The sequence below is a fragment of the Syngnathoides biaculeatus genome, chromosome 8 (assembly GCF_019802595.1).
Source record: "Syngnathoides biaculeatus isolate LvHL_M chromosome 8, ASM1980259v1, whole genome shotgun sequence".
Lineage (NCBI taxonomy): Eukaryota > Metazoa > Chordata > Actinopteri > Syngnathiformes > Syngnathidae > Syngnathoides > Syngnathoides biaculeatus.
Genome location: NC_084647.1, coordinates 8,537,418 through 8,565,398, shown reverse-complemented (window position 1 = coordinate 8,565,398; position 27,981 = coordinate 8,537,418). Strand labels below are relative to the sequence as shown.

General features: G+C 47.9%; 3 protein-coding genes across 11 annotated transcripts in view; all 3 read right to left on the bottom strand.

The window, feature by feature from the left end:
- Positions 1 to 691: 691 nt before the first annotated feature.
- On the bottom strand, positions 692 to 8,801 carry zmp:0000000529 (WD repeat-containing protein 20). Its single transcript, XM_061826411.1, has 4 exons — positions 5,624 to 8,801; positions 4,363 to 4,545; positions 2,791 to 4,176; positions 692 to 1,200 (listed from the first exon to the last, which is right to left on the bottom strand). Exons 1-4 carry the CDS (start codon positions 6,038 to 6,040, stop codon positions 1,153 to 1,155), a joined length of 2,034 nt encoding a protein of 677 aa, XP_061682395.1. The 5' UTR covers positions 6,041 to 8,801; the 3' UTR covers positions 692 to 1,152.
- Positions 8,802 to 9,366: 565 nt separating this feature from the next.
- Positions 9,367 to 24,371, bottom strand: LOC133504443 (von Willebrand factor A domain-containing protein 5A-like). 2 transcript variants are annotated; one of them, XM_061826676.1, is made up of 19 exons: positions 24,227 to 24,364; positions 20,962 to 21,011; positions 20,375 to 20,577; positions 20,083 to 20,305; positions 19,315 to 19,481; positions 19,100 to 19,214; positions 18,858 to 19,033; positions 18,688 to 18,776; positions 18,251 to 18,395; positions 17,634 to 17,713; positions 16,149 to 16,263; positions 14,909 to 15,067; positions 14,519 to 14,622; positions 13,205 to 13,449; positions 12,524 to 12,568; positions 12,175 to 12,234; positions 11,453 to 11,655; positions 9,704 to 9,827; positions 9,367 to 9,580 (listed from the first exon to the last, which is right to left on the bottom strand). In XM_061826676.1, exons 2-19 carry the CDS (start codon positions 21,002 to 21,004, stop codon positions 9,501 to 9,503), a joined length of 2,376 nt encoding a protein of 791 aa, XP_061682660.1. In that variant the 5' UTR covers positions 21,005 to 21,011; positions 24,227 to 24,364; the 3' UTR covers positions 9,367 to 9,500. The 2 variants fall into 2 exon arrangements, with proteins under 2 accessions (XP_061682660.1, XP_061682659.1); XM_061826675.1 differs by having other exon boundaries at positions 9,368 to 9,580; positions 24,233 to 24,371.
- Positions 24,372 to 25,615: 1,244 nt separating this feature from the next.
- LOC133504441 (von Willebrand factor A domain-containing protein 5A-like) overlaps positions 25,616 to 27,981 on the bottom strand; it is an 11,912-nt gene continuing 9,546 nt past the window's right edge. For 3 of the 8 annotated variants that reach the window (XM_061826667.1, XM_061826672.1, XM_061826673.1), the window contains 5 exons: positions 27,766 to 27,798; positions 27,493 to 27,622; positions 26,307 to 26,443; positions 26,102 to 26,225; positions 25,616 to 26,013 (listed from right to left, as the gene is read on the bottom strand). In XM_061826667.1, coding sequence (XP_061682651.1) covers positions 25,812 to 26,013; positions 26,102 to 26,225; positions 26,307 to 26,443; positions 27,493 to 27,622; positions 27,766 to 27,798 — 626 coding nt within the window. In that variant the 3' untranslated portion in view covers positions 25,616 to 25,811. Of the gene's footprint in view, positions 26,014 to 26,101; positions 26,226 to 26,306; positions 26,444 to 26,701; positions 26,780 to 27,492; positions 27,623 to 27,765; positions 27,799 to 27,981 lie in introns of all 8 variants that reach the window. The other 5 variants (XM_061826669.1, XM_061826674.1, XM_061826670.1 and 2 more) reach the window with 4 other exon arrangements.

Below are 27,981 nucleotides of genomic sequence, written 5' to 3'. Positions count from 1 at the left end.
CGGGCCATGGATAGTTTTTTTTTTTTTTTTTTGTGTGTGTGTGCAAATTATTGCAAGAGGCAATTAAGGTGCAACACTACCAAAGAGTATCAGAGCCGCATTGGAAAGGAAAAAACAAAATACGATGGAAATGAATATCGAATATTACCAGAAAGGTTTGTTTTCTGCCCCAAAAAGTTGCCTTCTTGACAAAGAACAATTTCATTTTTCCCCGAGTGACTATTTTTGAATAAATAAGATCATTGACACAAAGAATCCCACTAACTCGAAAAAAAAAAATATTCAGTTTTGTTTTGTTTTTTTAAAGATTGACTTTTCATAATTTGGGACTTTTGGAAACATTTTCTTGGGACCCCCCTCCCGCAAGCCCTCAAACAAAATCCCCAAGGTATACAGTACATAGTATATATAAACAACTTCTCACTCAGTAAAATGTAACTGTTTTTTTCCCATTTAAAAAAAAAAAAAAAAAAAAGATATGAGAGAGGAACTTCTCATATTTTCTTTTAAGAATTCAATTTTCCTCTCTCTCAAAAATTGGACTTATTCCTTTGGGGTGAATTACAATTTCTAAAAAAAAAAAAAAAAAAAAAAAAACATTTTCACAAAGATTTGAATCTTGTATTCTTGGGGGGGGGAGACTTTTCATGAAAATGAACTTTTTCCAAAAGTTGGAATAACCCCCCCCCCACCTCTCCAAAAAAAAAAAAAAAATGTTTTTTTCCTCCTAGTACGATTGTTTTTTCTCTTTCCAATGAGTAGCCGCCGATCGTCGGTGCAACACAAATGAGCGTGACATACGCATGATGCTACAGCGCCGGCGACCGTGTACATTTTGTGCGTGCGGTCCCGTCGCTCGGGACGTCTTTCGGAGCCCGTCGAGGCGCGTCGGGCGTGGGCCGACCGAAGACACGGACGGCGCCGTCTTGAACTCATAAACTCCCGAAAAGACATTCAGCGTGTTGCCGCTTACGACGTGTTCATTTGCTTCCTCGCCGTTGGAGTTACTTTTGACTATTTACAGTATAAATTACTACACAGTCATGATAAAATAAATTAAATTCAGCTGGCCGTGGCTTCTGCGAGATGAGCGGACGATAATACTGCGGCGGCGAGGTCCTCCGGTCTTGATGCTTGGCGCCCTCCGTTTAGCTATACCACCGTGCCGCTCGGAGAGTTCCCGTTCTGTGCCGTCAAATTCTGAAATCAAAACGGAAAAAAAAACGTTAGATGGCCAAAAGTGACAGGCGGCTGATGCTTTTGCGTTCACTCAAAGTTGTCGCCGCGCGCTCCCCGCATGAAATGACGTCACAAACATTTAAGAACGTCGGGGAGGCGTATAGCAGTCACTCCCTTTTGAAAAATGTACGACGTGGTCGGTCATGCCCGCAGATATAAAGTTCTGTTTGGAATGATGAGTGTATTCTTTTAAGAGCGGAGGGGGGGGGGGGGGGGCGTCAGGTAAACCAGGAAAAGAAGTAGGCTGAGCGGCAGCTCGTTGTGTGAAAAGAATAAAAGATGTCAGGTTGCGGTTTACTGCGCTGGATCGGTTTTCATGTCCGCGACGAGGGCGCAATTGCGCAGCTCAGAGGGAACATCGGTCAAGACGACACAGAATAAGCGACGTCTTTTACCATCTATGTATTTCTACTCGTAACAAATTTTACGGGTGTGATTTTTCGTACTCGACTGTGCCGATTTGCGAGTGTGATGGCGAATGTGTGGGGCCGCCAACGGTGAACCGCCAATGGGCAAGGTCATTTCCTTCGATATTTTCTGACTACGTGACACGAGATCTTAGGAATTAGCAAGGCTTCGACGCGGCCTTCTCCAATCCACGCCTTGTCCTGCAGTTAATGGTCCACGTCAACTGGAAAGCGGAGACCGGATTCAGCTGCAGTTTAGTACAGAGGCGGATCCATCCTGGTGGGACTTTGGTGACATCTACAGGCAATTTTTCTTTTCCTGAATACATAATAGCGTACCTGACCCTCCAGCATGAAACCGATCCACGGTCGCCTGGCAGTCCTCTGCACGATGATGCGTACCGAGTTTGATGAGAGTGAAAAGGCGTGAAGTATTATTTTCAATTATGTAAATATTGTGGTCATCCGGTCCAAATATTTGGTGAAGGTGCGTCCATTTAAAGACCCGAAGCGCCGTTTCAACGTTAGCCTAAGAACAAGGGCCTGCGTCACCGCCTTGTCATGACGTACAGGAAACGTGTGGTTGCAGAGAATCTTAATATTTCTGTTCGAACCAGACGGGATGCGGCTTTGCTTGTTTGGCACGCGGCTGCTGCTCATGTCGTGGTGCAGATTTTTCTGTGCCCTTGCAAAAGAATTCACGTCCATTCCAACGAAATGATCTTTACTCGTTTTTCTGACAAGTCACTGCTTTATGGCTCAGGCTCCAAAAATGGCCACGCGACTTCCGATCGCTTTTGTGCTGGAGGCTCTCATACAAGATTGTAAACAGTCGCTTTCCATATTTAGCCCTCAGTTGCGGCTTGTTGAATAAACGAAACGTAAAGAACGTCAAAGTGGCCTTTGCATCGATACAATGTTCTCCAAGTGTGGACACGCTCGCTATCGAGCGTTGTGAACACAAAATTCATTCAAATCAAATACAGAAGAGGGATTTGAAGCCGGACAGGGATGAACCACCTCGGGATGGAAATAAAGACCTGTGAATTTTCGCAAGCCATCTTTCCGATTGCGGCGGGAAAAATATGGCCAAGCGCTTATCGACGGCGTAAGACCGCAGCCCAGCGACTGCGTCGGCACGTACCGCCTTGCCAGGTCTGGCCCATGTGCAGATTAGGCCCTCCTGGCACGCCGTGATGATGCAGTCGTCCATGAAGACCAGCACGGTGAGTCTCTCGTGGGCGATCTTTTTGCACACCAGCGGCTCCAGCAGCGGCACCTCGTGCATGCGAGGGCAGAGCGTGGTGCCCAGCACCTTGGCGGCGTCCAGGCGCCCGCTGCCCCGCGGCGCCACGTTGATCTTATCGTTACTCTTGCTGATGTTGCCCAGGCTGTGGTAGCGCTTGTGTTCTTTCTCCACCCCACCCCCCACCGCCGACTTGTCCAACTTGCGCTCCTGGAGGGAAAGCGTAGCGAAGCGGCCGATGCTGAACGGCGCGGCGCTACCCGGGCCGCCGCCCGCGGTCCCAGCTCCGCTGACTGTTCCGCCAGCGCCGCCCTCTGTGGTGCCCTGGCTCTTGGAGGTGTTCGCAACTGCCGGGTGGGGGAGCGAATTCGAGCGAGACAGGGAGCGGGGGAGCGAGAGAGGCAGCGCGGGTGGGTTGGAAGTGCCCACAACGGGCGGATGGTGGTGACCCTCCACGCCGCCAACCCCGGAGTTGGGCATCGTAGGTCCAAAGGTGTTGGTGAAGGCGCGGGAAAGCGGCAGCCGAGGGTACAGAACGTCGTCTGTGAGGTCCCACAAACAGAATTGGGTGTCTTGCCCCACAGATCCGAAGCGGTAGGTGACGGCCGCCGAGCTGCCGCCCTTGGAGCTGTGCCGGGAGAGCCTCGACAGGGTGCTGCTGGTGCGCACCCGCCCGAAGTGCTGGGCTGTATTGTTGGGCGCCCCACCCTGGTGGAGGTCCTCCTCACTCCCACTGAGCTCCATGGGCTCCTCGTCCTCCAGCGAGGTGGTGAAGGGGTCGAAGGCCACCACGTTGACCCAGGACTTGTGTCCGTGACCGCGGGCCACCACCCGGCTCTCGGCGAAGGACCAGACGGTGACCAGGTCGTCCTCGCCGCCCGTGGCCAGGTACTTCCCATCTGGACTCCAGGAAACGCACAAAAGCCCTCCAAAGTAACTCCGCATCACACCCTGGAGCTCCATCGAATCAAAGTGGAAGACCCGCAGGCAGCCGTCCTGGCCCACGCAGGCCACGTGGACCCCGTCCGGTGAGAAGGAGAACTCGTTGAGGCCGCCCTCGCCCACGGCCCAGCGCAGCAGAGGGTTTCGGGGTGTCTTGGTCTTGCAGGCGTACACGGCGAAGCCTTCGCCCTGGCGCAGAAGGGAGTACTGAGGCGCGGCGGTGCCGCACGAGTGCTCCACATTGTAGAGGTACAAGTGGCCGCTGGCGTGAGAGGCGAGGAACAGGTTCTCAGACTTGGGGAGCCATTTCAGACACGTCACCTTGGATTTGTCAATCAGACGCTGCGCACGTGAGATAGAAGATAAAATGGATGCTTGTCAGAGACATACAGGTCAAATCTGAACCTTCATTTGAAACACCAAACAGCAACGTGTGACAAGATCGCCCAAAAACGCCAGTCGGATCAAAACGCCGAATCTGGTCGGAACGGCCACTTGATCAGAGTACGTCGCAAACCGCGTTCATACCTCCTCGTTGAAGAGCTTGCTGGTCTCCTTCTTGATGGGGTCCAGGTACTGCACTTGTCCGGCCGAGAAGCCCACAATGAGCGCCACGCTGTCGGCTGACGCCGAGTACTGGTTGAAGTCGTGACACGTAGGCTGCGTGCCCTTGTAAATCCTCTTGTCAATGGGCTTGCTCAGGTCCACCGCCTGGCTCACACACACAAGTAGTTTGAGAAAACACGATCACGGTGGATAAATGGATTGCGTGTTGAAACCCAAACCCAGGAGTAGATTTCCTAATTTGAAACTTGAACCTGTCTTAAAGACCTTAGTCGTCTGAAACCATGACCCCACCCCACCCCCCCCCCTCTCGGGGATTGGATAACCTAACACCAAGATTTGAAACTTTCACCTTGGATTTGAACCCCTAACAGCTATTTGAAACTGTAAAATGTTCAAACTTGGGATGGGCATCGAAGATCGAGAACCGTTTGGAACCGGGACCAACGTTCCGGCTTTCCCAGAATCGTTCAAATTTCGGTTCACAGTCTCGATGCCTACAGTCTGCTGACCTCACAGACGAAAAGGGCAAAAACCACCGAAGACGAAAGCACACGAAGACCCGTTTGCGTCCGACAGTGGCATCGGACAACAGTTTTTCCCGTACGATAAAGGACCAGTCGCCGCAGTGCAACACTTGAAATAAGCTAATACGCTGTCTGATGTGCTCTCTGGCAGACAAAAATAAAACGTGAATTAATAACTACTGGAGGTAGTTAAACATTAAAACTCTAAACCTACCTTGTAGCCCCAACCTTGGGTTTCAAAACTCTACCCTAACGCTTGATGGAACCCTAGCTTGAAACTGTCAGTCTTGTTTGAAAACTGAACCCCCATTTGAAGACTTCCATCTCGTTTGGAACCTTAACCCTAACCATTATTTGGGCTACGGGCTCACATAAAATAGGTGAGATGAACCAGGAGCGCATCTTTTTGACATCTCCATTCTCCTCGAGCACCTTGATCACCATCCATCATCCCTCATCCCCAGAGGGCCTTCTGACAGTTGGTTTGTTGCCTTCTTTAGTATCAACTGTACTTGGAGCATCAGGTGACACTACACACAACCCAATTCAAGTAAACGTGGTAATCCAAGTAAACGGCTAACGAGTACGTTAAGTCGTGGGGAAGCCGCGAAATGGAAGCTAGGTGCTAGGCTAGTTAGCATGCGAGGCTAACAGGCGACCGTCCAACTCGGATCCGGCGCCGTCCAGCCGGGGCTCACCTTTTTAATGTTAGTGTACGTGTAGAAATAAAGCTCCCTGCCGATGTTGAAGCACACCCGCTCCGACTCGTCCCCCGGGTCTTCGGGTTGGAGCTTGACCATGGACACCCGCACCGGGGGGAGGAAACCCGCCGGGGAGGAGTTGGCTGCGGCATTCGACGAAGAGGCGACGACCGCGGCCGCGGCGGCGGCAGCGGCGGCCGCGGCACCGGGCCCCTGGAGCAGCCCGACCCCTCCGCCGGGTATCTGGCCGCTTCCAGTCGCCGGGCCCAGAGTGGATCCGGCGGCGGGACCCCTCGGCAGCCCGCCCCGCTGCTGAGAGTCGGACAGGGTGAGCAGCTTGTAGAAGCCCTCTCTGGTCCGGAACTGCGATTTAATCTCATTGATATCCTTCAGAGCGCCGCCATCTCCGGCCATTTTCAGTCCAGGCGAGCCCCTCAGGAAAGTCTTGACCAGGAAACAATAACGGGCGCGATAATAATTCACCCCGACCCTTCCCCCCCACCCCCCAAAAAAAAGAAAGAAAGAAAGAAAGAAAGAAAGCACTAGAGCGGAAACGGGCGCGGCGCAGGCGAGCAGCCGCGCTCAGCTAGGCCGACCAGCGCCGCCACTGTGGCCCGCCGCATTTTCCTACAGCGCCGGCCACCCGAGAGCCGCCGGCCGATGACTTGAACTGGACGCCGGGGAGCTCTTGTGAGCTGGCGACGGCCTCATTTTCCAAGCGCTCCGTGCCTCCGACGAGACCGCTACGAGGTGCGAGCGGAGATGTGCCGACCCGCTTGGCCCCCGTCTGGCGGTACAGCTGCGGACTGAAGAAGAAAGTCGCCCCAACTTGAGGCACGTGGGTCTCGTTTTGGACCTCATGCCCTTTAAGGCGGCCCACTTTCACGAAAGGGATCGCGAACTACACCTCACTGACTCGAGACCCCACTTTGAGCACTCATTTGAAACACCCGAATTGGAAACTGTCATTTGAAACGCAAAATCAATTTTTAAAATCCCAAAGCGGGCTTGAAACCATGACTTGAAAACACAACTGTAAAATCCCAAACACCTATTTTGAAGCCCAATTAGAACGCATGCTATGAAACCAAAACCCTATTTAAAAATCCAACCCGGGTTTGAAATCCTAACTCGAAACACAAACCCAGGGGTCTGCAAGCCAAAATGTTGAAAGAGGCATATTGGACACACACAAAAATTGTCTGGAGTTGGGGAAAAAAAAATGACGAAAGCAACACATCCTATAGAGCTCGCGCACTTACGTCATAAAATCCCGTGGCATCGCCATATTGCCGGTCAAACAAAGCAGTGTTGAAAGTTCATTCCGTAGCGACGAAACAAAAATATTGTCTTCTAGCAGGACACTCAGAGTTTTGTCCAATACGGTTAAAGGTTTAGAATAAATGAATAAAATAAAAAGTTTAAAAAAAAATAAAATAAAACGTTTTTATTAAACGAAGGTACATGGAAAAAGGAGAGACACATGGACGATACGTATTTAATGCCGAAGTTGTATGTTTTCGCCGATAAGAAATGTGCTTCCGGTAGTCTTGGACAACTGGATCTACACACGGATCTGGTCAGTAAGTCATCGACATTTACGCGGAAAAGTCTGAACGCATTCAAATACTTCGTTGCTGGATCTGTTCTCAATCAGGAATAAATCCCACATAGTGATGGAACCACTCAAATTCTTTCAATACAAATACCAATATTTCAATAAATAACCCCTGGTTTTACACAAAAATGCATTCATTAACTATGATTGCAAAAAAAAATTTAGGACAGGGAGTCGTCTCCTCCGTACACGGAAGCGTATTGTGGCCACACGTTATCCTCCGTAAACCTCTGCGACAGTCTTTTAAAACAAAAAAAAAAAAACTCACTGTTCTCAAAAGGGTCAATTTGGTATTATAAATACTTTGTGCTAATTTGAGATTGAGAAGAATAATTCCTACCTGAAATGAAATGATTGCTACACAGGCGTGTGTGTATTTGGTTGGGCACCATCCATCCCCTTTAATTGCCAAAATCCGTCGATCTTTTCAGCTTGTATTCCATGGAATGATCTCTTTGAATATCTCGTCTCGTCCGTTGCGACAACCAACGGCAGCACAACAGGTCTCGGGCATTGTGAAAAATCTGCTCCGGTTCAATGACTCCCGCACTGCCGAGAAACTTTGTTTGACCGGCAATACGGCGGCGTAAAAACGGCGACGTCACGTGCACGATCTCGATATTAGCTTACTGTACAAATGGCATAGTGAGCACTTGTGATTACTGTAAAGAAGAAAAAAATGTTTTTCCTGCAGCGCATCCTGGAGAGAATGACGCAGCACGTGAATAATTTGCTGTATGATAGTGTTTAAAGTTTAACTTCCATAATTGATGGTTCACCACTGTTCTGTGTTTTCTCTTTTTGTGGATAATGGTTCTTACCGTAGTTTACTGGAATCCCAAACATTTAGAAATGGATTTGTAAACCTTTGCAGATTGACAGTTGCTTTATTTTTGGATCTGTCCTTTCATTTCTTTGCATTTCATTGCATTGAGAATAAATCCATGTGGCGGTCGGGCTATTTGGATTTCATGTAGTTGACGTTTGAGAATTATCTTGATCCGAAGATGGACAAATGCATTTTTCTTCACGTTCCGATAACTGTCAGGAAGGGGATTGCAATTTTCAAACGTGATTTTTTTTTTTTTTTCACTTTCGTTCCATTTGTGGCTTTGTTTTTTTTTTTTTTTTTTCTGTCAAGTGACCTTTTCAGTCCCAACTGTTGTTTGTATCCATCCGAGAGGCAACAAAACCCAAATGTAGACGTCTTTGCTTCATCACGAAACGCGGTCAGAGCCGGGCAATATTGGGGTTTGTATTAGTGATGCGTTTTATCATCGGTGGCTGTTTTTGGCCGATTTACGCTCACAGTCGGAGCTTTGTTTCCTGGTGTAGTGTTTAATTCTCCCAGTAGAAGGGTCTAGCGCGCTCCACCTCAAGTCGAGTAGGCGCTTGTTCTCCATCAGGAGTCCCCAACACCAGGTAGCCACTTTGAGAACAACATGGACTCGTGTTCCCGGTGATAGAACATTGTGACTTCCCAGGAATGTTTTAGAAGTGATCATTTCATCAACGTAAACACAGAGATGTAAAGAAATTTCCCCGTATGTGTTGCATATTGATATTTATTGTTTTTTTTTTTTTTTTTTACTTTTTAAATCATTGTTGATAATTACTGTCTTGTAAAAATAACAATCAACAATGGCTACTCTGGGAAGGTTCACCACTGTTCTGTGTTTTCTCTTTTTGTGGATAACGGTTCTTACCGTAGTTTACTGGAGTCCTGAACATTTAGAAATGGATTTGTAAACCTTTAGAGATTGACAGATGTCAGTTGCTTTATTTTTTGGATCTGCTCTTTTGACAGCTAGCATTGTCAAAAAGGTTCTATGCGTGGAAGTGATTTTGCGAGTGAACAGTCCTGGAGATCATCCGGTTTGGCTTTGTGCTCGGTGAAAACAAACTCCCCCGAAAATGTGATTCATCACAATTAAACCATGATTTAAGGGGGGGACTTACGTGGCCTTATATGGTTTTTAAAGTCTCCATGCATTTTATATTTACTTGAGCTAGCGCTGTCTACTTACTGTGCATTTGATGATCTTAAAGTGGAGGAACTGTGCAAATATAGGAGATTTTGAGAAGGGGAGAGGCAATATTTTTTCAAAGAACTTTATTTTGAAAGCTTTAAGAGATCAAAACAGATGTGTCTTGTTAAATGGCTTCGAGGATGACAAGTTGCAATTAAAGAAGGCAGCCACTATTTTCAAAACAAATCAATAGCAGAAGTTCCGGGTGGATTCTTCTGCGGAGCGCTCAGATTCCCAGCGTGTCTTTCTGCACTTTACAACCCAACAAAACGTTGCCGGCTTCCACACACGCAACCACGCTCGGTGCTGCAACGGAGAGGAAAACCTAATCAGGGGACGCCTGACACATTTATACACTCACGTAGAAGATTGGAAGCTTGAAACCTGAGATGACCTGACGATCATTGCTATTATTTTTAGCATCCGTACCGTTTTGAGCGCGGAGCCATGACACGGCCTTCATAGCCAGAAGCTGCCACTCGTCTTTAGCGTCCGACTTGAGCCCGTGAAGCCAGACGAGAGCCAGGATGGTCGCCCACACTTCCTTGCTCACCTAATTCAAAGAACGTTAGAGCAGAAAGCAGGTGGAAAGGCTCAGAGAGGGGGAAAAGCCGCTATTAAATTCAACATACACAACAACAAAAAAAAGGAACCGCAAGAAAAGAGGTCCACAACCGTCCAAAAAAGGTGTAAAATGAGGCCCCACCTTCCAGTTGAACCTCGATAAAAAGGTACTAATTGGGGCAGGGGGGGTTGTCCAATAGATACAATATATGCACCCATATTACCCTAGAGGGGAAAAAAAATGTGTTTTGCAGTTTATTTGGCGGGCCAAAACACCCAGTACAACAGTATAAAGATATCATGAATATATATATATTTAAAAAGCTTCAAAATGTTTGAAAGTTTCATATTTGATGTCAACTTATCACCCAAGTGTGTTTGGTCATGGTTCTACAACGACATGTTTACGTACAGTACTCATTATAGGCGAGTCACCTTCATGAGCTGCAAGAAATTTGTGCGCTTCCTAGTTCCAAATCAGTTGCCAAAGGTGAACGGCTTGACAAAAACAAACAGTTGCTGTGCCAAAAATAAGGCGTTCCACACTCCAAAGACTTTCGGATTCTTCAGTTAAAACCACTCCCGAGTTGGTCTCTCTTTCGAGAATCATCATTACATGGCCACAAGGTCAATGGCCCACACCCAACATGGCTGCTGCATAAGCACGGGAGGGATGTCTTTCGGAATTAGAGCTCATTGCTCCAAGAGCGGCTATGAACACCGCTCCCGACAACGGCGCACTCAGCCGCGTGCGACGACAACGCCGAAAATGAGCCACCCCGGCCGAGGCGCCGCGTCCGCCGGTCACGGCTTCGGCGAAGGCTGCTTGTCGGGCTCGCGGACGGCGCCGGCTCTGAACAACGCAGCCGACAACCGCGCACTCAGCCGCGTGCGACGACAACGCCGAAAATGAGCCACCCCGGCCGAGGCGCCGCGTCCGCCGGTCACGGCTTCGGCGAAGGCTGCTTGTCGGGCTCGCGGACGGCGCCGGCTCTGAACAACGCTGCCGACAACGCCGGAAAGCGCCCCGGCTCGGCGGTGTCGTTCATCGCGGACGGCGCCGGCTATGAACGACGCCGTAAAGCGGCCCGGCTCGGCGCCATGATAAGCCACCTCGGTGCCGAAAATGAGCCACCCCGGCCGCCGGCCTTGTCGGCAACCACTTGGATGTCGTCGAATGACACTTCCGCAACTTTGGGCACGGATGACGCGCTCTCCGCTCATATTTATTTTTTTGCCTATAGACACTGAAGTGAATAATGTTCTATGTATTTTTCATTGCAATATCTATTTTGCAGTGTTTATAGGGATGACACTTGACCTTTAAGAGATAAGCAGGGGTTGTTTTACAAACTCTGTTTCAGCATAAAAGGCATATCGATGCCTCATTCTGCATGGTCATGCAGCTGTGAAAAGAATAAAGTATATCTATATTTTCTAGGTGGTATTTGGCAGAAAACATTGGAGGACCCCCATTTTTTAATACTCATACACATGTAAAAGTAGCAACGATAAGGGTGCTCCACCATCACAGAACTCTTGGAGGTTGTTAATATTTGTCCCGAAGTGTGTCTTTTTCCTCATTTTCCTCATTCCTCAGATGAAGAGACCCACCTCGGCAGGTTTGGGGCTTTCCAGCTCCTCGCTGGTCTTTCCCAGCGCAAGCGCCAGCGGCCCGTCGAGCAGCCAGCAGCCCGACGCCTTCTGGAGGGACACCAACTGCAGCAAAGGGTCTCTGTGAACAGGCGGGGGCGGCGATGGCGGCACGGCCCCTCCGAAAGGTTCGGCATCTTCGTAGTCGTCATTCAGAAAGTCTGCTGTAAATACATTTATCCACACAGTATATTTTACAAAAGGGAAAAGTACCTTTATATCGAGTTTCTCAGATGAACTTTGATTTAGAATTTTATGAACACGAGTGGCCCTCATACATAATAATGCTGTTTTTTGATGAGCTCATTATTGTGGTTTTTGCAGTAATTCGCACGGATGTCCCGTGTTAGGAACTCCTGTAAATTCCAGTTGAATACAAAATACCATGCAGTGATATAGTTGAAATTGATTATGCAGTAATTAGGAACAGTTTATGGTGCATCATGCGATTGTGGTTGGGATCATTCAGTTTCTGTCTTTTGTGGCAGAAGCTCCGGAATAAACTACATTGAACATTATGCCTCTGCCCAGAAGTCCAGCATTTGGGTCCACCCCCCGTACCGGAGGTCCGTGACAAAAGGCAGTGTGGCCATAAAGACTATGCAGGCTTTTGGAAACATGAATGCATTTACAATACCGTATCATGACAGAATGTGACTTTGTGCGTATCATGGAAACAGTACCCGGTTCTGAAGAATTGCAGCAGCTCTTCATCAGGACAGGACCTCCCCCTCCATGGAACTCTGCGGTCTCAAAAGAAATGCACAATTAAACTAAGAATAACAATTCAAACATCCCGATTGTATCCATCAGCCTCAACTCAGGGTACTAGTATTACATTATAATACTATGTTAAAACGCTGTGCATGTGGAGTTGGTGAAGAGTTTGTGATGTGGACAATTTGAATATGTTTTCCAACGTTTTTTTTTTTTTTTTTTTATAAACCGGAAGAAGTTGGGATTGGACCTACATGACAAATCAGATTTAATGTTGAACTGCGATGCGCGTGTGTGTCTTAACGATTTACTCACGCATGGGCATCGCCCTCATCATACCCATCATTGGCATGGGGTACGCTGAAATGAAATTGGATTAAAGGTCAAAGGAAACACAAAGTAGGAGGCAACACACATTATTCACTCAGCTCACCTTCATCAGCATTCAAATAAATAAAATACAGTAGTACCTCTACTGACTAAATTATTCTGTTCTGGAAGTCGAAGTAGAAGCGTAATTTACATGTAAAACAGCATCATCTGTTCCAAGACCCCCCTGCCAAAAATAAAGTATACAATGTGAGTAATAATAATTCAAAAAAAAAAAATTCTCAGGGCCCGCGGTGAAGAAAGATCAATAAATTTGCAAAAAAACACCAAAAAGTTGGACTTTTCCAATGTTTGATTCGGTGACGGTCGAGCGTCGTGGGTAAAGATTGAGATCCCTCCTAGCCAATGGGATGCCAGGAAGATGCTACGGCGATAGCCAATGGGAGAGCAGCTCCATCGCGCCACACAAAGCAAGATACGGGATGTTTACGTGGCGTGGAATTTGGGGACTCCGGCGCCCATTTTTTTTCCTTTCGTATCCTGAATTTCCTTCGGAAGTCGAGAAAGGAGGCTTTTCTTAACCTGGATTGGTCGTTATTGGAGATGTTTGTAGGTCGAGGTACCACTGCGTGATACTTTGCTCCTGCTGATGGAAAAGACACTTACACGGAGCTGGGATGTTTCGCCTCAGCAAAGGTCCTGGAAGCGCGTCCCCCTTTTCCCCCTTGCGGACGGCAACGAAGGCCGTGTGGCTGCTGCTCACGCCGGACTGGACGCTGAGTCGCACCACTTTCTCCTTCACGCCGCCTTCTCGGTCTCCCGTCTCCTCCCAGGGCGGAGTTGCGTCCGCGTCCTCCTCCAGCTCCATGGCGCGGATCGCGGTCCGAGCACTCAACCGATGAATTGTCAAACTGCAGGCAGGAAAAAGAGAAGCCAGAGTCGGTCGAGTTTTCCGCTCAATTCCAAGGTGAGGAGGTGCAAAAACGTGGACGTAGATGTCCGAAAGGTATCCGGCCATCGTTCAGAAGAAAGCTCAGTGGTTGTTCTCCCTCGCGGGGAAGCCATCCATCCGTTCTCTCTATTGCTTTGACATATTCGCATACTAGCATTGGTCAGCCGGAACTTGTTCGTCGGGTGGGAAAGGTCACCAGAGAGACGGCGCAGAAAGACAAACGACAGTTCACGCTGACATTTGCACCTGTGCGGGAGGAAGCCGGGTTCCTCCCCACCCCCAAAACGGAAAGCACAATGGCGCACGAAAGCCAAGATTTGCTTCCGCTCGTGGGGAGGTTTGTAAAGCGCCATTTAGTTTCCCTCTTCTTCTTCTTCTCAGTAAAACTCAACACGAATGTCGTACCAGGGTAGCGGCGACTGCCAGTTGGCAATTCAAGCCGATTCTGATTTACTCAACAACAAAAAATGTCGTCAACTTGTCGCATTTCGCTCTGAGAATGCTAACACATAAAAGAAAAATCTGAAAACAAAAAGTGCACCGTCATTTCCGGCCTACGAGCCGCAACTTTTTTTTCCCCCCCACACGCTTTCAACCCTGCGGTTTATGCGATGATGCGGCTAATTTGTGCGTTGTTTCTCCCCCCCCCCCCCTAACGACCGCAAGGGGGCACTCGAGCGGAAAAGGGAAGAGTGAGAGCGGTGGAATGTATGTGCCGAGGAAGTGACTTTTACCAGTCGGGCCCTGTTAGCACTTCGCTAGCGTGTCTCAGTGATTTTTACCAGTATGTTTTTTCATTTTTTTTAAACCGACCCTGTTAGCGCCGCACTAGCATTCGGCGCTAGCGTTAACCTGTGCGTGTTTCCCCTCTCTCTTTCGTGTTTCAATGCGGGCACTTGCGGCTTTTACACAGGTGCGGCCCATGTGTGTACCAAATGGTATTTCCTTTACATATGTACTGGGTGAGGCTCATAATCCGGTGCGCTCCGTAGGCCGGGAATCACGGTATTTGTTGGCTTCAAAGTTACCAGGTGTCCTCTTTGGGTCGGAGGGCGAAGCAAAGCTGACTCTGGGTCGGCCGGCCGGCCAGGTTGTACTTTACGGTGACACGGCCGTCTTTTGCCTCCGAACTCTGAGGAGACATCACATCCCAAAATGGACCGTCGTTATCGTTTGGTTCATTCAGTATTCCGCACGCCGTCGGGTTCTGGAGTAGAGCGACCCGCCTTCCTCTCTGCTCTTGTACGAGAGCCAAGAATCTCAAAACAGGAAGCGCGAACGAGCTGGAGGCGGACAAGTATCGCAGAGTGACTCACGCCAGACTTGAGATTGTGGACATACTGCATACTTGACACACCCTCACATTAGTCCATGCCTTGAGTCAACCAAGCCTGAAATTGTGACGGTGACGCGCTTACCTCGCCGGTGAGCTGAGCATAAAGGAGCGACCGTTGACCCTGGAAAATTGCCGTGAGAGGTGGAGACAGAGGCGTGACGGAGACCCCCTTGGGCAAATCCCAGGTGACCGAGATGTCCTCCACTGCCGGTTGCAGCGCAAACCGGAGCGATTGCATCACCTGGTGTACAACGATACACGCGGGAATCCGTACGATAAATACGTGCACTGTTCACATTCTGAAAACAGCTTCATTGTTGATTGCCGGGAAGTCCCTCGTGTTCTGTACGAGATCTTTTTTTTTTTTTTGCACCTTACTTGAGAGTTTTTCCGACAACTCCTTACTTCTACATTTGTACTTTACATGCTATGAAAAACAGGGACGGCATCGACATGGAGGAACGTGAACCAGATCAGATTCAGAGAATATATCGAGATATTTCCCATCCTGACCTCAAGATCGTTTTGTTGATGTTGTCGTCTCTGAAAATGATAAGTGGCGCACGTGTTGTGTTTGAGAACATTTTTAAGAACAATTTTGTGTTTTTGCAAACTTACGATAAAAACGTCAACAAACAAAAAAATACATCGCTAACCAAACCAAACCAAGCCAACTATGAACTTTGTTACATGTTTTGTTTTTTTAACCCACAATGATATCCCCGTCTGTTTTTCTTGGTTCACGTTGCCCAGACTGTGTTGCTAACTAAAGCATCGGTGGTGGGCGGTGTTTGTAATTATGAGTGTGCCCCTTTAAGAGCGGAGGGGGGGGGCGGTGTCTGGTAAACTAGGAAGTACTGTGTGTGGCCGGGTGTGGCCGAGCAGCAGCAGGTTGTTAAAACTAACCTGTGTTGCCGTGTTTAAAAAAAAAAAAAAAAAAAAAAAAGACGTCACACGCTGTGGTTCACTGCGTCGAGACTGTGCGACAAGTGCGCAAATGCGCAGTTGCGCAGCTTCGAGGGAACATTGCCGGCGACACACTTGAAAGGCATACAAGCCTGCGCCGATGCCAGCGCAGTTTTTTTTTTTTTTAAATTCTTCTCAGCACTGTGAAAGTTGAAAAACGAGGGAAACTATTCTCCGTGCAAATTTTTCAAGTCATAAAATAATGTTTTGTCCATAACTGACGTCAAACAAGCATTTTTACTTTCCTGCACAGATACATTTTAGAGGCTTTACATTTCTTCGGGGAGTGTATGTACTTCTACTTGAGTCCATAATGTGCGGTCTTGCGAGCTCTGCCGCCCTTGAGCAAGGCGTACCTTTGGTTGCATCCTTTCAGCACCTGTGATGAACTGGGCATGGCCTCCCCCCTCCTTGGCCAAACCGTTGATGAGAGCGCTGCTGGCCCCTTCTCCGATCCCAAAAGAGAAACACCTGCAATAAAGTCACACCTAACGAATTAATAATAATCATATTATTGCACGTGGCTATTTTCACTACTTGGGACAATCCACCAATTTTATCAAATGTTCTTCTGTCTTTACAAAGGTAATACAGTAAAGCCTCAGTTTTCAAACACATTTTTTTTGCTTCTGTTTTCCAACGAAATTCGGTACTCGAACGCCCCCGCCAAAACCCGGAAACAGCATTTTGCGCGCGACCAGACCGGCTGACCCGCGACGCGCTTTGTTGTGAATTTCCACGCCGCCGAAAAAACCCGGAAATAAAATAATGTGCGTGGCGCAAGCAGCTGACCCACCCACGACGTGTTTTGTTTTGGTCTATTCGAATGCCCCCCCTGGAAAAAAAATGGAAATGGCACAACAGGCGGCACGCAATCAGCGCACTTTCCCAGACGTGCCAGTGACTGTTTTTCGTCTCATCATCTCGTATTATCCCCCAATCATGGCTCCAAAGACTTTTTTTTTTAACCTCGGTATTGTTTGTTTAAAGTTATTCTGCACTTTTCTTAATAAAAAAAAAAAAAAAAAGTATACAAAGCCAGAGGCCGAGTCGCTACAGTTACAGCGATGCGCTCCCAGCTTAGCGTACTTTACTACTAAAGCATACATTTTAAGCGAAATATAAATATATTCCTGAAATTATTTTATTATATAAAGTATTTAAACTGTAAATGTATTTCTACTATGCAATTTATTATCAAAGAAAAGCTAAAAAAAAAAAAAAGCTTTAAAAAGCCAAATTTTTTAGGCTTGGAAGGCATTCTTTCTTTTTCTATTCATTGCAATGGGAAACATCGATTCGGTTTTCGAACAATTCACTTTTTGAACCGTTTTCCGGAACGGATTGTGGTCGAGAACCGAGGCATCACTGTACCGAACGTACAATTTTAGCTGCCAGGTGAGTGTCGACCGTACTTCCTTCTCGTTACTTCCTTTGTTCTGTTCTTTGTACTCAAAATGTACGTCGTACTAGGGCGGCGTCAAATACCGGAGACGAATTCCGTGTGCGTCGTTACGTAATTGGCCAATAAAGCTGATTCTGGTCATGTTAATTTGTATCAATTTTTTTGATTGTTTTTAATTTGAAAATATACAGTAAGTATTATTGTGGTTTACACTCGTGTACGACATCATAACAGCTTTTAGCTGACCCAAATAGATGCAGTCAACAATGGAACGAAAGAGTACAGTTGTACACACACAACTGCTAACGCCCAGCTCACATTGTTGAATTAATACCTCTCGATTATAATGATATGATGATGAATGAATGAAAAAATAAATACGTAAATAGCTAAATTGTGACCTTTTGAGTGCAGTGGCGAGTGAACGCGGGCCAACCTGTGGGAAGCCGAATGCTTCTTCACCAAGCTCGTCACTTCTTTGGTGTTCATCACTTCGCCGTCAGTGAAGACAAAGAGCTGGGAGGAGAGTTGAAACTTGACTTGAACAATAAAAAGAAAAAAAAAAAATGATGCAACGCGACATGGGAGAAATACGGCAAAGGTGGGGCTTTGGATTCTTCACATAGTTTCTATTCAAGCCCGTGCAAATATTGGTTGTCAGGAGAGGCTTGGCCGTTTCTTTGACCTGTGCGAAAAATATTACAGGGACAGTATGTTTTTATTTCCCCACTGTGGGCATGGACGGGGGGTTGGAGATAAACGACAGCACCCAAATGTGCTGGTTGCATTTTGCATGTGCGTCAAAAATCTGGCTTGACCGCACTTAAAAAAGGTTAACATTATGTTCTCTACGTACATCAACAATATACTGCAATATTACTTTACGTTAAAAAATAAAAAAATGCTGTCTCCAAGGGCCAGAACGGATTGAGTAGATTCCCATTGATTTGAATCTTGCGCTGATCTTTGGGATCAGAACTCTGGAAAGAATTCGGCACCATTTTTTTTTTTTTCTTTTTTAAATGTACCACACAGTACGCAACGAGCATTTACTTGTCGCGGTTGAGCGGGAACGCAGGGCTGGCTGTAGATGCTTCGGAGGGGCTGAAGGATCTCCGTCCCTCCCAGATCGGCGGCCATGCGCTCCACTTTCTTCAGGGCGTCTTCCAAGGTCGTCTCGCTGTACTCCACACTTTTACTGCCGTCACAAACGCACGCATATCGAACGCTGAAGGGTCGTGTACGTTGCCTCGCTTTCTGTGTACCGTTTGTGCAAGAAGTGACGATCAGATTTTCATCAGAATATAGAAATATGTCAAACATTTTTGCATTGAATTGGTGTCTTTTTATCTGGGCTGCACTTGGCAAATGTTTGTCTCCAGTTTTGATTTAAACTCCCCCAAATTGCACTTCGACCGCGATTTGCCGAGCCAGCATATTTCTACCGTGTCTGAAATTATGTGTCGAATTACGTGAAGCGCGATTCTTACGGGAAGACGTGCTGAAAGGTGGAGCCGAAACTGTAGATGTTGAAGTAGCAGCCCATGGGCAAGCTCTTGAGGAGCAATAGCAGAGTGTCCTGCATGGAAGTGAGACAAAGTGGGGGGGGGTCACGGAAGGCTAGACGAACAAATGAATGATTGAGTGACATTGCGAGTACCCTGGCGCTGCTGATGCGGGTCTCGCTCTGATTAAATCCACCGAGAGGACAATCCATACTTCCGGACCGGTCCAGCAGGAAGACGAACTCCCCGCTCGTGGCGAGCGAAGACGTGACTTCCGGGGGGAACTCGGGGTACAGACTCAGCATGACGACCGCGTCCCCCATCAGCGTGCCTGAATCCAGGGAGGTGCACGTGAAGCGCTGCCAAGCAAACGACGAGCGAAGGATTCGGACCTCACCGGGCTCGGCGGACGCCTTTCCCGCCTCCACCACGGCAGTCGGCCGGTGAGCGTCCTCGTAGTAAATCAGCAGCTCCACGTCCCTGTCAAACTTGTGTCCTGCAGAGAGTTTCACCTGGCCCCGCCCCCGGTGACCCCCCCACAACACAAATACTACATCAGGTGCTACGCCCGGAACGGAAGAAAGACCCGACACGCGCGAGTGTCCCGCGTACGAGCGCCTGGGTTTGCTCCTCGTTGAGGTACTGCAGGGGCTCCAGGGAACAGTCGGAGTCCACTTTGGAGACCCGACGGGGGGACGACACCCGGGCGGAGAAGGACAGACTGTAGGGCACGAGGGAGGCGGGAACGGACGTCACCTGGACGCCGGCGACTTCACTTCCTGGAAACGTATACGTGACAAAATGTACGCTATGATGCGGTGTGAACGTCGTAGAACGTTACAAATACTGTAAAGCGTTGCTCAACGGCGTTTCCGCGTTCAATTGAAATACATGTTCAATTTTGGTTGACATTTCCTGACCGTCCAGGCACACAGCAAATGTGATCAATGCACATAGGCCAGTGTTGTTTATGATTTTTAGTACAATTTGATTGATTGCCAGTCTATGAAAATACTTGATCATTATCTTCCCCCGATCTCAGATACGTCCGAGGTTCCAGAACTACGCTGGCCTGGAATATAATAAATTGTGAAACACTTTTGACATTTCGGAATTTGGTTTTTTTTGGTGACAAAAACAAACACAAAATACAATTGAGGCCCATTTCACAGACATTTTGACTTTCTCGGCAAGACGATTGGCTCCCGCGTTGCGGCAAGGGTAAAACTACGCAGATGTGCGCCTTGAAGTTTCACCCTAAAAGCTCACGGCGCCAACATTTTGCGGGTACTATCAAATCATACGTCGACCGGACCAATGCATCCATATCGCTGAAAGACTTGTGAAGGTAGCGATAGGCCCCCGCTGCAGCGGTCCCACCTGGAGGTCGGTAGCGAGGGTTGAGCACCGCGGGCAGACAAAATCTCAGGCCGCCGTCGGCTTCCACGGCCAGCTCGACGACGTACTCCAGCCTGATGGAGGCGCTCTCGCCCGGGGGGAGGCTGCCCACGCTCAGAGAGAAGATATCCGGGCTCTGCTCGCTCTCCTCCAGCAGAAAGGCCCGCTGGCCGGAGCTCAGCGCGTCGTCGTACTCCTCCCGGGCCTGCGGGGGGCGACGCTCAACGTCGACGCCGTCTCCTTCGGCTCGCTCACATTTTTCGGCCTCGCTCACCTGCGTTTTCTCCTTCACCTCGGCGACAACTTCGGTTCGGCCCATCTTGGCGCTGAAGTGGCAGACGGCGGCGTCGGCGGGCAGAGGGAAGACAAAAACCGCTTCGATGGCTTTGTCCTCCTCGTTCTCGTAGCGCAGCGTGCAGGCCGCGGTGGCCACGTGGTCCTTCACCTCCACCTCCGCTTCGATGCCCATCAGGGGAACTGAAACACGCACAAAATAAGGATTGTTCTGTCGTCAAAATGCAATCCTTTCCACGGACGTTTGTCGAGTGTGCTTGGACTTTAGAGGGTGAAAAGCAATTTGCACAATTCTGCCCTTACTTAAATCATCGAGGACAAGATTTCATTGCAAACAAAGATGAGCGGACAAAGCGCAAAAAAACAAAATGAAAACAGAGCAAACATTTTAAAAGCCAAAATAGTTCTTCGTCACGTGACTGAAATTTGACAATGTTGCAAATTTGTGACTTGATTTTTCTCATTCTTTGGCTCAATAAAGGTGGAGAAACGCTGAACTTGATTACTGTGACACTAAAATACACAAAACGTAGCTTGGTATGGATGGTGAATATCAAAAACCGGCACCTGGTTCTTCCTTGGCTGTCAACAGTCCACAGCATCTCTCCATTGTACCGCTACAAAGAGAATAACATTGATAAATCCACAACATAAAGCACACGTGTGTAATCTAATCAGCAAAAAAAAAAAAAATCATAATTATTCTTCAAAAGCGTTCACAAATCAATCAAATCTTGTGCGGCAAGAAAAGTTTCAAAAGTGTACGCTACGCGCAAAAAGTTGTTCAATCCCGGTCGAGGTTTTTGCTCCCCGTCTCGAACAGATTCAGAACAAATGCAAATGTCATTTAGGCAAAGGTCGTAGTGCACAATTCCAAGTGACACTTTGAACACAAAATGATTTCCAAGATCAAGTGTTGGCACGAAGGAATTAGAGATATTTATATATATGACCGGCAGTTTGAGATCCTCACAAGTTGGGCTACGAGCACAATGAAGTAAAGCCTACAAAAGGCCGCCGGGCTGTGAGGTGGACAGCGTGCAAAACCGGGACCCATGCGAATGCTGGCAAAAGGGCCGGCTGGACAAAATGGGAGAACGGGCCGCAAATGGCCCCCGGGCGGTAGCTTGGACACCGCTTCTGCCAGAGAAGTGCAAAACCAAGTCAAAAGGCAATATTGACAAAATGCTGGCCGCACAAAGACGGGGGATGGGCCGCAAATGGCCCCGAAGCTTAGGTTGACATCCCGGCAGGTTGGGGTATTGACATCGTGACGAAAGGGCCGCAAATGGCCCCCGGGCGGTAGCTTGGACACCGCTTCTGCCAGAGAAGTGCAAAACCAAGTCAAAAGGTAATATTGACAAAATGCTGGCCGCACAAAGACGGGGGATGGGCCGCAAATGGCCCCGAAGCTTAGGTTGACATCCCGGCAGGTTGGGGTATTGACATCGTGACGAAAGGGCCGCAAAAGGCCCCCCGGGCGGTAGCTTGGACACCGCTTCTGCCAGAGAAGTGCAAAACCAAGTCAAAAGGCAATATTGACAAAATGCTGGCCGCACAAAGACGGGGGATGGGCCGCAAATGGCCCCGAAGCTTAGGTTGACATCCCGGCAGGTTGGGGTATTGACATCGTGACGAAAGGGCCGCAAATGGCCCCCGGGCGGTAGCTTGGACACCGCTTCTGCCAGAGAAGTGCAAAACCAAGTCAAAAGGCAATATTGACAAAATGCTGGCCGCACAAAGACGGGGGATGGGCCGCAAATGGCCCCGAGGCTTAGGTTGACATCCCGGCAGGTTGGGGTATTGACATCGTGACGAACGGGCCGCAAATGGCCCCCGGGCGGTAGCTTGGACACCGCTTCTGCCAGAGAAGTGCAAAACCAAGTCAAAAGGCAATATTGACAAAATGCTGGCCGCACAAAGACGGGGGATGGGCCGCAAATGGCCCCGAAGCTTAGGTTGACATCCCGGCAGGTTGGGGTATTGACATCGTGACGAAAGGGCCGCAAAAGGCCCCCCGGGCGGTAGCTTGGACACCGCTTCTGCCAGAGAAGTGCAAAACCAAGTCAAAAGGCAATATTGACAAAATGCTGGCCGCACAAAGACGGGGGATGGGCCGCAAATGGCCCCGAAGCTTAGGTTGACATCCCGGCAGGTTGGGGTATTGACATCGTGACGAAAGGGCCGCAAAAGGCCCCCCGGGCGGTAGCTTGGACACCGCTTCTGCCAGAGAAGTGCAAAACCAAGTCAAAAGGCAATATTGACAAAATGCTGGCCGCACAAAGACGGGGGATGGGCCGCAAATGGCCCCGAAGCTTAGGTTGACATCCCGGCAGGTTGGGGTATTGACATCGTGACGAAAGGGCCGCAAAAGGCCCCCCGGGCGGTAGCTTGGACACCCCAGCCGCGGGACAAGTGGAAAAGTCGGACCCACGTCGTAGCAGGGCAGCGACACCGACTAGGCCATGAAAGAGGATTCAGATTCCGATGCATATGATGAGAAAGGTCCAAATGTTGGGGAAAAAAATGAAATCATTAAAGCTCAGGCCTACTCCACAAATGTATTTATTGTCGGTACGCGACAACCCGGCCGTCGGTTGCACTGCGCGATGGCGCCGCCCCAGCTTGGATGAGGAACTATCGGCAGTACCATGCGAGTCGCACCTTTGGGTGTGCAGAGCTTGTTAATTGTTGCCCCAAAAGACACACAAGATCATCACGTAGTCCACGTTTCCGTCGACGACCTCCATTTTATGATTTTTAAATCGCCGGAGAGGAAGTTGTTCAAACCACAATCAAAACCTGTCGGTAAGTATGTATTTTTTCGAAAGTACTCCATTTATCTTTTCTATGTAGTTATCGATGCAGAAGTGAAATATGAAGGTGATGTAACCGCTCGCACTGTTTTTTTAAAGGCTCGCAAAATCGGTAAAACTGCCGGATTTGTTGCTTTGACATACAATTATCGTGACAACTTAGGCAAGCTGGCATTACTGAAATTTCATGACAATTTGTTGAGAAACAAAAAAAGTTGTGACATTTTGAAGATCTCAATCGACCGGGAAAGTGACAACTTTTCGTTCTTATCTTTTCTTTTACCAATACCATAATTAGCTCATATTCCTAATCCTTAAATGGTCATAATTTTGATGTTATGTGAGCAATTGAGATCATTTAAGTGATATTTTAAAGGGATTTCAAAGAGTTTTTCCAATTCAATAAATTATGCACGTTTAGGGCATAGCGTTGGCCTTACAGCTCTGAGGACCGGGTTCAAATCCCAGCCCCGCCTGCGTGGCTTTTCTCCGGGTGGGCACTCCGCTTCCCCCCCCCCCAAAAATGCAACATTAATTGTACACTCTAAATTGCCCGTAGGTGTGATTGTGAGTGCGGATGTTGTTTGTCTCCATGTGCCCTGCGATTGGCTGGCGACCAGTTCAGGGTGTACCCCGCCTCATGCCCGTTGACCGCTGGGATGGGCTCCAGCACCCTCGCGACCCTCGTGAGGATACGCAGCTGAGAAAATGGATTGGTGGAATAAAGGTTTTAAAGTCTGTCCATATAAATTGTTGGGGAAAAGGTTCAAGGGATTGTCGCTATGCTGTTTTTAAAAATGAGTACGGATTCATACAAAACAACTGTAATATATAAAGTTATGTCTATATAAGTGTCTTATGAACGTCGTTGAAAAGTGACGGCAGCGTTTAAAAGGCGAAATAAAGGAATTTATCGCGCGGAGTCGTGACCTTACGTAACATGTGAGCTCTTATTTAGGAACACGCGCAGAAGAAATGGATACACACAAAATTAATAATAATAATAATAATCTTACCGCTACCTTGAACGAGTCTTCCTGAGGGAGACGTGAAGAGGCGCCGCAAATGTGCCGCCGTTCGAAACTCAAACGATGTTTTTCAACGTGGATGAGGAAGTGCTGGGCCACGCCCACCCAGGGGCGAAGCTACCACGTGGCCGGGGGGGGGGGGGGGGGGGGCGGCCACCCAAGAAAAAAAGCCAACCGCTCATGCTATGCTGAACGGCCTCGTCCAGTTTGATATGTTACATATTTATGGTATCCGTTTAGCGTCCCTTTGAGTGGCTATCCGTAGCTATACATTAACAATCATATCTTGAAACGGGCACGTACTGTACAACGCTTATCGAAGATAAATGACTTCGTATATTCTAACGCACTAGTGCCTTGCGATCGGACTTTAATTTGTTCCCCTTCTACACTAGAAAACTCAGTGGCTGGAAAAAGTTTGCGAACTCTTCGGAACGTCTCATCTTTATGAGTAAAACGGCGACAAAACGCGATCCGATCTTCATCCGACTCACAAAACGAAACAGTAACGCTGAAGTGGTCGGATTTTTAGTTGAAACAAAATAAACTCCCACGCTGTCAGACATTGCAGTTGTTGACCACATTCAGGAAAAAAAGGAATTTGACAGTTTCAGGAGGTTTTTGGTTCACCGTGCGGGCCGCGTGCAGGATTGTCCAATCGTGCGCTCCCAGCATGCATTGTGCCCTAAATCCTTCAAATGACGTTAACCCTCCATGTCGGTGAACGAGAAGGATTGACGAATCAAGATGGCCACACTTTGGTTGGTAGTTGAACGTCGTTGCACTTTTTGTTCTTTCTGAAGCTGCTGGTGGATCTGTTTGCCTTTGGGAATGCAACACTTTTCCTGTGCCACAGTTGACTTTGAAATACTTGCTCATCTTATCATTATTATTTTTGTTTCATCGACTTACAACGGAAAAGAAATAGATTTTCTTTCGTCGACTCACTTTATTCTCATGTTTATCGAAAATGCAGGCGGACAGAAAAGGATTTTAGTGAACAGACAAAAGGACAGAAAAGAGAAGAGGAAGAAGGTTGCGGACCGCAGCAGAACAGAACGGAACAATTATTTCCGACCTATAGACCGAGACTTTTTTCCACGCGCTTTCAACCCTGCCGTTTATGCGGCGATGCGGCTAATTTGCGCGCCTTTTTTAACGGCCGCAAGGAGGCACTCGAGCGGAGGAGTGAAACCGCTGGAATATAGGTGGCCAGGAAGTGACTTTTACCGGTCCGACCCTGTTAGCGCTGTGCTGGCGTGTTATTGCCGTGCCTCGGTGATTTTTACTGGTATGTTTTTTTTTAACCAGCCCTGTTAGCGCAGCGGTAGCGTTACACTAGCGGGGAACGGACCCAAACATGAAATGAAACGAAAATGAAATCTCAGGTGAAATCTTTATTTTTGCCCTTTTGTTGGTGACAGATCGGTTGCGAGTCCTATTCCAAATCAACATTTGCGACACAATATTGTTCCTGTTTCTTGATTTGAACCGTGACCATAAATACAAAATATACTCTGCGTACCTTTTTATATGCCATTGTATACTTGAACCCTTAAATGAAACCAAACCATCAATGTAAATATTTTGACTGCGTTATACAGGAAAACGATAAAAGGCACACTTGATGAAAAGATGGAGGAATGGCAAAAAGGGGGCCAATCGGCGGAAGGCCCGTCGGCGTTTGGGGCCCCCTTAAAGGCCCAGGACGTCTTTTTGCACGTTGCAGCCCAGCAGAGTGTTTGCGGCACTGACGCACTCCGTCATATTCGACACTTTCAAAAACACAAAACAGACAACACGACCCGCTTATTGCAGACAAAACCCCCCCCAAAAAAAAAAAAAAAAAAAAAAAAAAATTACCATTCCGGGACAGCAGCCACGACACGGCCTTCCCGGCCAGAAGCTTCCACTCGACTCGAGCGCCCGACTTGAACCCGTGGAGCCAGACCAGCGCCAGGACGGTGGCCCAAACGTTCCCGCTCACCTGCGTTCACCCGAGCCGAGAAGTCGTGAGCGCCGCGAGCGGAGAAGGCGTCGCCGCGGCGCCTTCGCGACGAGGTCCCACCTCGGCCGGCTTGGCCCGCTCCAGCCGCTCGGCGGTCCGGTGCAGCGCGGCCGCCAGAGGCGGGTTCTGCTCCCAGTGGCCCGACGCCTTTTGGAGGGAGACCAACTGCAGCACGGGGTCCGGGGGTGGCCCGACGGCTGAAGGAAACGCTTGTCAAATATTCAAGCGGAAGCCCGCAGTTGCGCAAATATTTGTCGTCCTAATTTGGAAGTCATATCCGTACGCCGTAAAATGGAACTTGCGTGGTCCAAAACAATTCATCTGGTTAACTTGAAACCATTTTTTTTTTTTAACCCCATTGCTAAATAATTGATGAAATCTCATGATGCTGCCAGTAAAAAAAAAAAAAAAAAAAAAAAAATACAAAGACTCATAAAGTGTAAAAATAAGAGAACCTGTTTTAACAGCGGTTGACTGAAAACTTGACCTCCGCGTTCCTGCTTCACCTCCTCGTTCTTCTTCTTTGGCCGGCACTTTTGCTCGCAAAAAAAGATGCGGCGTCAGCTCGGCTTTCACGACGCGCGGCGGAAAAGTTCCAATGGTTTAAAAAAATATTTGCAATTTGAACATTTCAACATCCAATTTAAACGGTGTTCAGATTATTTCATAAATTGTGTTCAATTATGTCGTTAATTCAAATAAGTGTGTGACAGTTAATTTAGACTTAGTGTGTGTTTTTGGATGTGTATGAGGGTATTTTTGGGGGTGTATATTGATTTTTTTTTTTTGACGTGCGTATGATTTTTTTTTCAGTTTTTTTGGTGTGAGTGACATTTTTTTGGTGGAAACTAAGGTTTTTTTTTTTGTTGTTGCTGTTGCACATGAAATTTTAGACTGCGTGAGAGTAAGGGTTAGTATCATAAGTGTAAGCGTTCATTTGGTGTGCATGTGTGCTTTTGTCACGTGTAAGGATATTTTGTACGAATGAGCGTTTTTTGATGAGAGTTTGTGTGTGACAGTTGTTGTTTTTAAATCTTAGTTTTTCTGTTCAGTGGGATTATTATGATTGATTTTGTTCCATGCATCGAGAACATTTTAATGCATCAAACGATCCGACCCGCTGGCTCGCTTGTGTTGTTGCCAAGAGGGACGTCTGCAGCGTTTAGTCAGATAATAAACATGTGTGAAGGTATATTTATTGAATTTAATGTAAGTTAGTGATGTGTGTGTGTGTGCGCGCACGTACAACTCACAAGGCTTTTCAGCGTTGCGCACAGTGGGCCGAACGGACGAACACCCGAAGATGGGCATTTTCGCCGTTGCAAGTGCGTTCATAAACAGACCTTTCCCTCCTTTCTTCATTTTTGTCTTCATTCCTTGGATAACACACACACACACACACACACACACACGCACAAAACATTTTCATCCAGGCCAAGCAAAAGTGAAAAAAAAAAAAAAAAAAAAAGACATATCAAAGTTTGGTATTTCTATTTCTTGCCTGCTTGTTTTTACTTGCCTTTGACTGGAACTCCCGTGGGACAATGAAGACCTTTGTAAAAAAAAAAAATATATATATATATAATATATATATAAGCGGCACAGTAGATCAGCTATAAAGCGTTGGCCTCACAGTCCTGAGGACCGGGGTTCGATCCCGGCCCCGCCTGCATGAAGATTCCATGATCTGCCAATGTCTGCGCGACTTGTCTCCGGGGGACTCCGGTTTCCTCCC